This window comes from Hylobates moloch, unplaced genomic scaffold (assembly GCF_009828535.3).
Source record: "Hylobates moloch isolate HMO894 unplaced genomic scaffold, HMol_V3 SCAFFOLD_3, whole genome shotgun sequence".
Lineage (NCBI taxonomy): Eukaryota > Metazoa > Chordata > Mammalia > Primates > Hylobatidae > Hylobates > Hylobates moloch.
The window spans coordinates 9,679,783-9,693,808 of NW_026652278.1; the positions used below are offsets into that span (position 1 = coordinate 9,679,783).

Sequence of the window (14,026 nt, forward strand, 5' to 3'; positions counted from 1 at the left end):
GCGGGTGCCTATAATCCCAGCTACTCAGGAGGTTGCAGTGAGCTGCACCCCAGCCTGGGTGACAAGAGCAAAACTCCATCTCAAAAAAAAAAAAAAAAATTCTCACGTAGTGAACAGGCACTTTGTTTGGGGCTCAGGAGCCCTGAGCTGTGGCTGATGTGGGTGCCGGTACCAGCAGGAGTGAGGGTGAGATGGGTTCTGATGCTGCCAGGCCCACCTGGGGCCTCCTTCCACTTTTCCTAGATCTCCCCTTCCAATTGTGTCCCTTTTCCATCTCTGTCTGCACTGTCATCTGGTCCCCAACATAGCTCACAGCCCAGCTGCATGGGGAACTGGCTGTAGCCACCTCGGAGCCCAGGCCTCCTACCGCTGACACTCCAGCCTTAGCCAACCTCCTCTTCCGCTATCCTCCTCTGAGGGATTGTGGCCTGAGTCTCAAATCACCATGGTTTTTTGGGCCAGCTGGAGGGTGTGCCCAGGAGAAACACAAGTCACAGAAGCATCTGTGGCTGTTTTTTTCAGAGGTTCTCAGGAGGTTTAGTATTTATACATTTTCCTTACAAGAAGGAGGGCAGGTTGGCACTGAGGCAAATGATGACATCCTTGGGAGACTTTAGTGCCCAGTAAATCTACATTTGACATAAGATAGGTAAACATTTGAAGAAAAAGGGAATAGAGGGGGCAACATCTCAGGGAGGGGTGAAGGATCTTGTCTTTTTTTGGTGCTTGGGAAGATAAGCTGTGCCTAGAAGGATCTTGTCTTTTGAAAGGGCTGGTTTCTGTTTAGCCCATAGGGTAGAAAGCCAAATGACTGGCAGTAAGGAATGGGGTATAATGAGGTGTGTCCCGTCTCCATCCGTTGTGGCGGTGGACTCAGCTTCCAAATTTCTCTGGGCTTCTCTTGGCCAAGAGGTGGTCCATTCCGTCAGTTGGGGGCTTAGAATTTTATTTTTATTTCTCACTTCTAAACAAACTGTGGATGTGTGTAGGGTCCCGGGAATGTCCAATTGTTTGCTGTCAGGTATGGGGTCAGTGTCTGCTTGAGCTGCCTGATGCCGCAGAGCTTAGGCCTCGTGTTTCAGGGAAGGCAGCTGGAAGCAGGGCCTCTGTCTCTCGTTCTCTCTCTCACTTATGCTTCCAGAAACAGACGATGAAGAGGAACGCAGCCTTTGCCACACATCCGTCTCTGTCTGCAGATGTGTGTGCTCCTTCCAGGAGCCTTGAGTGAGCCCCTCATGGTTGGGGGCCTTGTATCTTTCATGCTTATTTCCCCAGCATCTCACACAGTGCTGGGCATGTAGCAGTGTTCAGTGAACAATAGGATGAAGTCAGTAAAAGCTTTTTGCTTCAAGATTAAAGCTACATCTGCATAAATCAATGGGCATTGGCCAAATGTAGGTCATATCTAGCCTAAGATGGGATCATGAGATTGCTTTCTCATATACTGTGGTCATCAAGACAGCAAAACAACAAGCTGATCAATTAATAATTAAATTTTTAACTAGAAGACATCTGCAGGCATTTATCTGCCTAGTCAGAGCTGTGATCCTTAAGAAGCTAAAGTGGGCTGGGCACGGTGGCTCACACCTGTAATCCCAGCACTTTGGGAGGCCGAGGCAGGTGGATCACAAGGTCAGGAGATCGAGACCATCCTGGCTAACATGGTGAAACCCCGTCTCTACTAAAGATACAAAAAATTAGCCGGGCGTGGTGTCAGGCGCCTGTAGTCCCAGCTACTTGGGAGGCTGAGGCAGGAGAATGAATGGTGTGAACCCAGGAGGCGGAGCTTGCAGTGAGCCGAGATCACACCACTGTACTCCAGCCTGGGCGATGAGCAAGACTGCGTCTCAAAAAAAAAAAAAAAAAAAATAGAAGCTGAAGTGATTCAATCCACATACACATAATTAAGTTGTCACAGGAAAGAAGATACCAAGCCAAAGTTGCTTGAGTTAGTTGGAGAGGGTGACCAATCATCCCAGGCTGCCAAGGACTGAGAGGTTCCAACAACACAACGCTTTCTGTTTAAAACCAGGGCAGTCATGGGAAAAACTGGGACAAGTTGGTTGCTTTGTTGTTAGGCCACATGTCAGAGTCCCAAGTGCTACAGGTTGGGGAAGCAACAGATAAAATAGAGTGTGTTCAGAGGAGGAAACCGGGGCAGTGAGAGCCGTGGAAATCATCATGAGGGCAGTGCAGGGAATAGGGATATTTAGGCAGGAACAGAGACAACTCAGGGGAAAATAGGCTACATTTCTTCCAAATCTGTAGGATTGTCATGTTACTGATGGAGGGTGTCCAGGTTCTTGGCATCTTGAATAAAGAATTGGACAAAATGCACAAACAAAGCAAGGAAAGAATGAAGCAACAAAAGCAAAGATGTATTGAAAATGAAAATGAAAGTACGCACCACAGGGGTGGGGGTGGGCCTGAGGATGGGGGCTCAAGAGCCCCATTACAGAATTTTCTAGAGGTTTCCACTGGTCACTTTGTGTACACCCTATGTAAATGAAAAGGATGAAGTAAAGTTACAAAGTCATTTACTTAGTGTATGCCCTCTGTAAATGGAAAGGATATTTCCTGTCATAGCTGAAGTGTTTCCATTTGATTTAGTTCTAGGAAGTCAGTATGAATCGACCTTATGTTTCCTTCTTCCAGACCCTATTCTCCTGCCTCGATCGTACATGAAAGGGAGAAGACTTAGTCATCATAGCTGAAGAGGAATGAATTAAGATCAGCAGGTAGACTTCGGCTTGATAAAAGAGGACCTTCCTAGCAATCAGGGCTGAAAATAGCACGAGAGGCTGCTTCATGAGGGAGTGAGCTCTTAGCCTCCGGAGGGCTCCCATGAATTTACATCAGAGATATCCGAGAATAGATTATTGAAAGGAGATGAAGGGTAGTCCAGGTGATTGAAGGATTTATTTTTATGACCATATCTGAGGAGTAAGAGATGACTGAGGTGAGGGTGACCAGAAGGCCCTGCAGGGCAGTGGGCATCTGTTCTGGTCTCTGAGGAGTCAAAAGAAAGCCATAGGAGGACTCGGGAGTAAGGAGGCAGAGATGTTTAGGGCAGGTAGTAGCTTCCTAGGGCTGGTATAACCAGGTGCCCCAAACTGGTGGCTTAGAGTAACTTATCCTGCCACAGTTCTGGAGGCCAGAAGCCGAGAGCAAGGTGTCGACAGGGCTGGTTCCTTCTGGGGCTGTCGGGCAGAATCTGTTCCAGGCCTCTCTCAGAGCTGCCGGTGGTTTGGTGTCAGCCTTTGACATCCCTTGGCTTGTAAGTGCATCACCCCAGCCTCTGCCTTCATTCACCTGGCGTTCCCCCTGTGTGTGTCCGTATTCAAATCTCCCTATCAGATGAAGACTCACCTAATGACTTCACTTGAACTCAAAAGCCCTCATAAGAACCCCATCTCCAAGCAAGGTCACACTCTCAAGCACTGGGGGTGAGGACTCCAACATAGCTTTACTTTGGTGGGGGAGCACAATTCAGCCCATAACAGGGCAGGATTAGTAGTCCAATTTGGACAGAGCAGAATGCTTGAGTAGTTTAATAAGGGAAGTAAGGTTGGAAAGAACATTTCAGGCCCCACTCCTGGAGTTTACGGATCCCCATAACTAAGGTGTTGCAGAGGAATCAGCTAGTTTTCCATATACAGGAGGTATAGAAGTAACCACAGGAAGGGATCAAAGCTCCCTCTGTGAGGATAAAGCCCCCATAGACTGGACCAGCCTGAATTTCTGTTTCAAAGATCAGAAGTCCTCCTCAAATTAGGTTAAGAAAAATGTAAAGAAATTAGGGCTCACACAAGCGAAAATTCCAGGTGCAGGTCTGACTTTGGCTTTAGGCAAGAATGGATCTGACATTTCAGGGCCTTCGTGTGGAGGTCAGGGCTCCCTCTGTCACTAACTTGCAGACTGGCAGGTTGGCCACAAACACCTCCCACTCACATCCTACCCTCTGAGGCGCCAGCAGAAGACACTGTGCTCCTGCAGGCTCTGTGAGAAAAGTCATCTGATCGGCCTGGCTTGGATCCTGGGATCATCTCTGAGCCAGTGCCTAGCCGAAGGAAGGCAGTGTGTTCCTGAGTCACATGCTCACACTTGCATATCTGAAGCACCTGGAATAGATTCCCCACATGTGTGTTACCTGAAAGGGGTCCCAATCTGACCCCAAGAGAGGGTTCCTGGACCTCGCGCAAGAAAGAATTCAAGATTAATCCATAGAGTAAAGTGAAAGCAAGTTTATTAAGAAAGTAAAGGAAGAAAGAATGGCTACTTCACAGGCAGAACAGCGGCATGGGCCACTCCGCTGCTTCTATTTATTGTTACTTCTTGATTACATGCTAAACAAGGGGTGGATTATTCATGAGTTTTCTGGGAAAGAGGTGGGCAATTCCTGGAACTGAGGGTCCCTCCATTTTTAGACCATATAGGGTAACTTCCTGATTTTGCCATAGCATCTGTAAACTGTCGTGGCGCTGGTGGGAGTGTCTTTAGCATGCTAATGCATTATAATTAGTGTATAATGAGCACTGAGGACTACCAGAGGTCACTCTTGTCACCATCTTGGTTTTGATGGGTTTTCCTGACTTCTTTACTGCAACTGGTTTTATATAAGCAAGGTCTTTATGACCTGTACCTTGTGCCAGACTCCTATCTCATCCTGTGACTTAGAACGCCTAACTTACTGGGAATGCAGCCCAGCAAGTCTCAGCCTCATTTTCTGCAGCTCCTGTTCAAGATGGAGTCGCTCTGGTTCAAACAACTCTGACAGGAGGAAGGGCTTCTCTTGCCCACAGAAGGAAGCAGGGGATAGTAGGCTTAGATGACTAACCGGCTCTGTCTGTGGACTCTGGGCTCGGTCCTCACTCATTTCTTACCTAAGTGCTGGGCTCCTAATAGGGAGAGTCTCAATAAAACTTTGTCCAATCAGAATAAATGGACAAGTAAGGGAGTATTTGTTCAAAATGTGGGTGACTGAAAGTTGTGAAGTTCTGAGACAGTTCTGGAAAAGGTACCCAAACCTTTCAGAAGCCGATTAGCCTTGAGGAAGGAAGAATGTTGCCAAACAGAGCTCTTTTGTACTTAGGGCTCTCAGTTTTCCTTCAATCCTTTTTGAGAACTTTGAAGGCATAATTTGTGTTCCAAAACAAAAGGGGCTTTAAAGTCCTTTGAAAAGACGCCCCCGAGGTTTAGGGCGCGTTGAATAGCTCTTAGAAAATAGCCTGTGAGTAAGTTAGGTGTAAATGAATGCAAAATACATGTTTTACCTTTGCTTTCAAACTGGCAGGTTTGGAAATCAAAGGGAAGGCAGCTTGCCTGAGGCGTGGTCAGCCTCCACTCCTAAAAGGAAAGGGCTGGAGAAATCACTGAGGCATCTGGCTAAGCCTGAATGGCTTTGCTTTCTTGTGTGGACAAAATGCCAGTTGCACTCCTACGTTATTTCCCTTCCCATAACAGTTGTTTGTCATTGCATGACTGGAAAGCCGTTTGTGAATATTAATAGCCGTATTTTCAGTGTTTGGGTCTATATGTGATTTTTAACTTGTTGCAAGTGGCCTCCATTCTCAAGGGTGAAGCCAGTCTTTAAGTGAACCTTGATCAGTTTGGGTATGGCGCTTGTGACCTGTGGCTGTGGGGATGCAGGCACAGGGCTGGCTCAGTTGATGGCAGACGTATGTAACATGTGCTGAGTGTTCTCAAACTGTGAATGTCTACAGAGCCAGCTGGGATCCTGTTGCAATGTGGTTTCCAATTCAGTAGATCGGGGCTGGGTCTAGCGAACAGCCAATGCTACTGGTCTGTGGACCACAGTTGGTGGCACAGATCTGGCCTCACTGCTCCACATAACACAGAGTGTTCAGCCCTCTACTGCCCCCACTGCCTCTAGAGTGGCCCTAGGAGCCACTGGGTTAAACAGACAGCTGCATGGTTCCCACATTGCTCACATGGTTCCTAGGGCTGTGGGTTCTCTGCGTTGGAGGGAGCGCTCAACACTGAGCAGGAAGTGCACCACATTTCCAGGGACGTCTTCCTGACAGAGATGCCACCAGGCTGGCTGGGGGACCTCGAGGCAGATGGAGTGGTCTCTTACCGGCTGCCCTCCTTCTTGCTCTTGCTCCTCCCTGTCCTCTTCTCACTTCTCTGTGTTCTTGGGTTTTATAACTATATAAACCATACAGGTTTATAGGAATGCAGAGAGGGAGTCAATTTATATGGAAGGGAATCAAGTGAAGAGCAGACATTGCCTCCCTGACCCCCGAATCCCAGTCCCCAAAGGTCAGCTCTGTTAACATATTCTGGTTATACCTGCCAGGGTGCTTCAGCTCCCACAGCAGAAACCCCAGCTCCCACTGGCTTAGCTGCAAAGGGGGTTGTTTATCTTGTCCAAGATTGGGCTCTGGGGTTGGTTGATTCAATTGTTCTTAGTGTTACTGGAGTTCTCTGACTTCTACTCTGGGTCATCCATACCACGGAAGTCATCGTGAGGCTAGTTCTTCTTGAGGTCAGATGGCCACAGTAGCAAGTGGGCAACGTGCTTCTGCATTCTTATTGCTGGGGAGAGATTGTTACTCAATCCTCCTATGTGTCAATCAAGTCCTTCCCTTCAATCTGGATCAATTACAGTGGCCAGTAGATGCTGTGTTCTGATTGGCCAGCATGTTGGAGCCCTGGAGCTGGGGACTTGACATCTTCCTAGAAGTAGGAAAAGGGGATTCCCAAACATAGGATTTTTTTTAGGAAGGAAGAAAGGGGAATGAATGCTGGGTAAAAGGCTTATAGGGTCCACATCCTTCCAGAAGTCTCCAAGCATGTGTGTGTAGTCATGATATTCACTCATTTATTTATGCAGTGCTGACAGCTTGCCGGGTGCATAGATTTGTCCCATCTATGCTAAAAATAAACCATTGAGGGAGGTACCATTCTTTTTCTTGTTTATGGGTAAAAAACCAAGTCAAACACTGTGCAAGTAACTTGCCCACTTACATATTTATACAGCATGTAAGTAGAAGAGGGGAGATTTGAACCCAGGCATTCTGGCTCCACACTCTTAACCACTGGCTAATTTGGACTCCTAAGTTGCTTCCTGCAGGTTGGTTTTCTCATCTCTGAGCCAACGTTAGAAGCTAGAGATTGGGCTGCACTCTCCCTGCAGTCCCCATGTGTCTCTAACAAAGATGCCATGGGAGATAGAATGATGGGAGTGAATTCAAAATCATGTTTCTGTCCCTAGATCCTAATAACTATTATCACCGCCGGAATGAGATGACCACCACTGATGACCTGGATTTTAAGCACCACAACTATAAGGAAATGCGCCAGGTAAGACCCAGATCACAAAGCCTCATGCCAGGAATTTGTCAAAAAAAGCAACATATTATGTGTCCATAACACTTAAATTTTTTTTTTCCAGAAATTGATGGTTAGGGATCTGAATGATCATTTGGTTTGCTGAAGACACACTAAATGCTTGTCATTTCAAGATTCAGGGTTCAGGTGACCAGAGGAAGGCTTCCTGGCTGGCAGATTGTTGAAACACAATTTGAATCCAGGTTCTTCTCAGTTAATACTCTAGGTCTTGAGAATTATTGTGTTTTTGAGTGCTATCACTGATTTAAGGATGTTGGTCATACGCAGAGTTGAAGAAGAAAAAGGATCTAGGATAACATAGGTAATAATAGCGGGAAATATTCACATAGGACCAACTTACATACATGACGGTGTTCAGTCCTCCTAGTAACTCTAGAAGGGTAGGGACTGTTGTTATTGTTATCTACAGATGGGAAAACAGCACTGAGAGACTGTAGCACTACCCCTTATTATTCAGATTCTCAGAGTTTCAATCTTGGTTGCATATTGGAATCACCTGGGAAAATTTGTAAAGCTACTGATAATTGAGCCCCATCTCGGGCCAATTAAAGTAGAATCCTTAGGAGACAGGGGCTTGGGGATCCAGATTTTTAAATCGCCTTTTTGTTATTCTGCTGTCCAGCCAGGTTTCAGAACTACTGGTTAATAGCTTCATAGCTCTTAGTATTGTTAGAAAGAAAAGACAATCCCAGATGAGATTTTTCCCCAGATTTAATTATAGAAACCCAATAGTTCTGAGCTTTTGACAGCATTTGCATACTGAGTGCAGAAGGGGGAAGGGACAGTGTATTTATTAGGACAAGCTAAAAAGGCAGTACCTACGCTAAGTGCGGTGCCTATGAAATCCTGTTCTGCGCCCACCCCCAGCATGTGCTAGAAAGCATGGGGAGGAGCTGGCAAATGAGAAATCCTTAGAGAGCTAAGAATCTGAAGAGACAGAACATGCAGAAATGTCCTTCTGAATACATTTACAGAACAAGGATTCACCAAGGGCAAATTAACATGGCTCAAAGGGAGGGCTTGTAGGTGCTAAGGGAGGGGAGCAGCCATCCAGTACAAATGTGGAAGATGTTTCTGAGGTCAGAGTAATAAAGCGGAGCTCCACTCCCATGGAATGAACAAGCCTGGTTTGTCTTGATGTGATCTAACTTGAGATACTCACACACAGCTTCCAGACACCTGTCAGCACAGACTTAGAGGTGGGATGTGCTAAGAAATCTTCTTGCTGTCTTGCTCTTCAGAAATCAAGATAATGTGTTTGGACTTGAGGGCTGTGAATCATCCCTGCTGCTCTATATTTCTGGGGTATTTATATGGCTCTGCTCGCCATTCCATTTTATGGAGCACTGGTGTGTTAACTCCGCTTTGCTCACTGGACGTCTCAGGACAGCTTCTTGAGCTCCGAAATGAGACAAATATCAACTCAGTGCAATTAATGTCAAAAGCAATAAATCTAAATGCATTTAACATGAGTGAATTGCACAGAGACTCTAGGTAGCTGTTATCTGTAAATAGTTGTCTTGCATGGAGACTTGGGGCTCTTTTCTCACAAGGAGAGCAAGCGGAGTATGCTTCATTACCCTGGGTGACTGATCACTACTGGAGCCAAGAGGGACCTTTGGATGATCAGTGTAGCCGCCTTGGGTGACACTGGGAGACCCCTGTGAGATCCCACAGCTCAGCAGTTATCAACTAGAGACTGTCCAGGAGAGCGCCCATCAATCCTGAAGAGTGTTCAAGCCAGAAATGATTTGCCATTTGGATTCCTGGCTCCTGGGAATGGGAAAGAAGTCAACATTTTGAGCAACTTCCCCATATGGAGTCTGCTAGGTTACTGTAGAAATCTTTCTCCCTCAGGAAAAACTTGTTCATTTTTCCTGCTATTGAAAGAGACATTTACGACAAACAAAAAACAAACGAGAAACAGAAGTAGGAAGCAGGAAGTGAAAATAGAAAACCTTATTGCATTGTACGAGGAAGATAATGAGGAGACTTTTTTTGCAGAGAGCACTGATTTGCAAGGCACAGTTCCAGGCAGAGGGGAGCTGCAGGTGGTTGGGGTGGAGAAGGGAGGAGGACAGGAAGGAGAAAGTCCTGGCATTGACACTATAAGGCGGAGAAAGGGAATTATTCCAAGAAAATACTGAGTAACTTCATAGCATGTGTTGCAATTTATTCTTGCTTAGTTACTGGTTTACGTGTACATCGCCTGTCTCCCTCACTTGGGACAATGAGGGAAGAGACCCTGTCATTTTATCATCCGTAGTGTGCACTTGATCAATCCGTATATTTGAGTTCCTTACAGTCATGGGGGATGGGAGAGAGAAGGGAGCCATCTGCTTGGCCATGGTTTGGGAGGTTTTGGTTGCAGAGGGGGTCAGCTGTCATCCAATGTGCACAGCTGGCACTGGCAGGCAGGGGTGGAGGGAGGGTGCTCTGAGCAGAGAAGACAGCAAGAGTGAAGGCATGGGGTCAGAGCCGACAGGTGTGTTCTGTGACAATTTGTAGGTAGCCAGGAGGAGGCCGGTCCTGAGTGCCAGGAGAGGCTTTTGTCCTGATGTGGGGGTCTGTGGAGGTTCTTTAGGTGTGCAGAGCTGTCCTTCTGGAAGTTGTATGGAGGGCGGGCCTCTGTGCCTGAAGAAGGATGAGAGGAGAGGCATTTCTGAGGCAGGCTGCCCAGTGGAGGTCACCTGTTGGAGTGAGTTGGGGAGAGAGAGAGGCCTGGTGTGCTTCTGTGGAGAAAAGGAAGAAGTGATTTTGAGGACAGTGACCTACTTTGGTTTGGGCACAGTGTTGTCAGGTCCCAAACGCCCAGGAAGTACTGGCTGGTGGCCCATATGTAGACAGTGTGATGTGGGTGGGAAAAAGTAACATAGGCAGACACAGGCTGGAAGGCAGCCATCTAATGACATTGATTTCCAGGGCAACTAAGGATGGCCGGGGACATCAGGCTGTGGGGAACATGGCTGACCCACCCACTTGCACCACGCTCAGCCTGACCCTGTGGGGACAGGAAGCCAGGGCGGAGCAGCAAGCCTGTAGATCCAGACACACCCAACTCCATTCCTTCCCTCTTCCCTTCTTCTGGAATTTCTTTTCCATTGGGCCAGGTGCGGTGCCTGTTTCTCAGGCAAATGAGGAACGATGGCAGAAGAGAACTTTCCTCTTCTCCACTCTCCTCTTTTAAAAACAAAACAAAACAAAAACTTGCATTCACTGGATAAACAATATTGTGTCAGCATCAAATGCAAACCAAAAGCCTAAAGACAAATCCTCCCAGAACCCACTACTCTAAAAAAAAAAGGCAGTTTTCATTTTCTCCCCATTTCCATCCGGTGTTTGAACTTCTGTATTCACAGAATTCCTACGGTTTTGGTGAGAGGATAGTTACACCCTGGCCCTGTGTTTCTCAGCGAATATTGGATCATTAGCCATTTTCCATGCTGTCTTCATAATTGTGATTGTGAGGTTGCAGAATGTTCTGGTGAGTGGATGCATCATACTTTTCTCAGCTTCTTTCCTGCTCTGGAGCATTTGGATATCTCCCAGTTCATAACTTTTCGTGAATACTGACAAAGTATGAAACATGCCACGACAAGTGTCATTGTGCATAACATTTTACCATCTTTATGAAAAATTTCCTTCTGATATTTTGCCAGAAATTGAGGCTCTTGATTCTATCTCTTTTGGTAGAGAGTGAAGCAGCAGAGCCTGGGATTCAGTAGACACTAGGATGCAAAGTTTATTTCCATCTCAGAGTTGGGAAAACAGAGTCTTGAAGAGACCAAGAGTCTTGCAAACCCTGGTACTTTCTAAGATGGTGTTTCTCAATATTCTTTTTCATTACTACCCACCTAGGGAGACTTTTCAGACTTCTTTTCTTTTCTTAATCATCCTCCTTGCATTATATTAAATATTAAGAAATAGGATTTTGCCAGATAGGGTTGAGCTCTGGGGGACCACAAAACATTGTAATACCTAAGACATTTTTAGCCACAATTTTCAGTCCCTTGGGGTGATGTCATCCTTTTTGAATGCATGCTCTAAGGCCATGGTGAAAATTCTATTCCTTACTCTGACTGAAGTCATCAAGACCCAAACATTTACCACAAAGACCCAAACTCCAAAAAACCATCTTTGACCCCTTTCAAGATTAATTGTATTCCTTTACAAGAATTAATTATGTTTAAATGGGAAACTTCATTCCTGGGGATGCTCATGGCTGCCTTGCTGAGAAGAGCAGAGTGGCCACCACCCATGTCTTTGATGGTGCCGGTGGCTACTGGAGAGGTGCCTCCTGGCATTGCAGAGGGCCACAGTGCAGAGAGAATTGTAAAGAAACTTCACTGAGAAGAAGATTCTTCAAAGGCCCATGGTCTCATGTGGGAAAGATGCTTATGACACCATGGCACAGTGGCATGTACTTTGTTAACCAATACTGTGCCATCAGTGGGAAAGTGTGGCTGGTATGAAAGTACAGTGACATGGGTAGAATATAAGGAGGTGATTCTGATGACTCTTGGCCCAAGCATCTTCCCACACCATAGCTAAGTGTGCATCTCAAGGGAAGATGATGTTTGTCTTCTTCCAGTGTCAAGGTTGTGATCTCTAGTACTGACAGCACATTTCTCCCACAGCTAATTGGAAGGGGGTGGGGTAACAGTGAAGGAAGCCAGCCTGGGCTGAATGCTTGCATTCATTGCCTAGTTCATGATGAGCCACCTGGCTTTAGGTCCATAGAGATAGTCACTGATCCCAGTGTAAGACAGTGAATTGCCTGCCAGTTAGAATTTGCTAAGGTCGATGCTGTTGGCTGAGAATGACTGCATCGGCAGGGACTAGTATATGGGGTCTCAAAGGAGATGGCAAGTATGCTGTGGCCATCAGAATGGTCACAGTTTGCAGCAAATAAAACAAGCAGCAGAGAGGCACTGGTTCTCATTTCTCTACTACACCTTCATGGACAGATCGAGGTATGGGAAGAGCCCTGAAAGGCCAAAGTCCTGGCTTCTCCTGCTCCCAGCTGGGTGACCCAGGGTAAATTATTCGATGGCTTTCTAGGCCTTAGTCTCCAAGTCTGTAGAATGGGAAAAATCTCCTCTGCCTTCTCTACTTTACCTGCCAGTCATGATGATGAGACTTAGTAGAGAAATGGAACGTATTGTTACTGTTCTTGTTAACACAATTGGTGATGTTATTACTGTGTCTTTTATTAAAACATGATGCTATTCATATGTGGCCCCCCCGCTGTCCCTGCAGTGTCTGTCTTCATGGTGATGGCTGTAGAAGCTACATGTCCTCTGCATATTGCTTCTCCATTTATGATGGGTTTCTGTTGTAGCATTCTTGGGAATAAGAGTCCTTGTAGCCAGGTTTCTCTCGCCTAAATATTGTGACACAGAGTGAGTTATCCTAAAGGGAAGCCTGTTTTAACCCCTGGAGCAGTAAGAGAGTTAGACCCTGAATTCCCAGTCAAGGCTGCACCTGTCACCTCTCGTAGGCATGTCATAAAAGCCAGGCTATAGCAGCAGTAAATCTTCCCACTCCTTTAGAAATGCTCCTTGATGCTCATTAAACCACTCTTCCCAGTCATTACAGAATGTTGTGTTATGAAAGGCATATGAAGCACACAGCCATATAACTCCAATGTATCATAAATTTTACATAATACCAATTTTCCAGTTCTAATAGATTTCAACCCACCATAAAATTTGCAACAGATTTGTTTATCTACACTTTACAAGGACATTTTATGGATAATTCGGTTGATCCGACTTTTTGGCAGCTTGCTAGAACGCATTCAGTTGTGGGCCATGCCCTTCCTCTGTTCTGCATCAGTTCAGTTCCAGCTTAGCTTTCAGAAGGCCACGTGCCTCCCTAACAGGCACCTGCCCACCAGCCACCCTGGCCAGGATGGCCTTCCTGTGTGTTTCTGCAGCACCTGGGCTTCCTTCCTGGTCTTTAACACACTGTCCTGAAATTGTCCCTGGAACCCTCTGGTGCCTACTGCATGGTCTGGTGCCTGGCTCAAAGAAGAGATGCCTTTTGAATCAGATCTTTCACTTGGGTATTGATAAACAAATTTAGCCTAGCAAATCACAGCTACTTGCAGTGAACTCACAGGTATTCGTTCAGTGACATGAGGCAAGGCAGCCTCTAGGGAGAGGGTGTCTCTGGCCTTTGACCTTTAGGGTAGCCTTTTCTCCTGTGACTTGCAGAGCCCTTGGTACCTCCTTTGGCCCCTGGTCTCATTTTCCCAGACCTCAGCTATCAGTGTGACGAGCTGACTAAAAAGGCAAAATTCAGAAAACAGCATGCATTTATTTCACTTCTTTGCTGAAGCCTGCTTTTCCTACTGTTTAACCCCATGATTCCTGTTGTCATGGTGACCCAATGCTCTCCTGACTTAGTGGCAATGAACTGGGTTATTGCATGCCTCTTATTGGCTGTGTGCTGCAAGCTCCAGGAGGGAAGGAGCAGTTTGTATTTGCTCAACCCAACAATGTAGATGCTCATTAAATTATGAGAAAAAGTTGATATTAAGATACATTTATTTGGTCAGGCGTAAAAGATAAAAGGCTGAGTCTGTCTCCTCAATGATCTGCAGTGTCGTGAGTGGGCAATAAAAAAGCAGGAAATTACAGTGAAAAAG

General features: G+C 46.2%; 1 protein-coding gene across 1 annotated transcript in view; it reads left to right on the plus strand.

Annotated features, from left to right (window-relative positions):
• The window catches only part of CPXM2 (carboxypeptidase X, M14 family member 2), a 153,398-nt gene that overhangs the window by 111,720 nt on the left and 27,652 nt on the right, over positions 1–14,026 (plus strand). Inside the window, exon 7 of the mRNA XM_032175790.2 lies at positions 7,238–7,326. Coding sequence (XP_032031681.1) covers positions 7,238–7,326 — 89 coding nt within the window. The remainder of the gene's footprint in view (positions 1–7,237; positions 7,327–14,026) is intronic.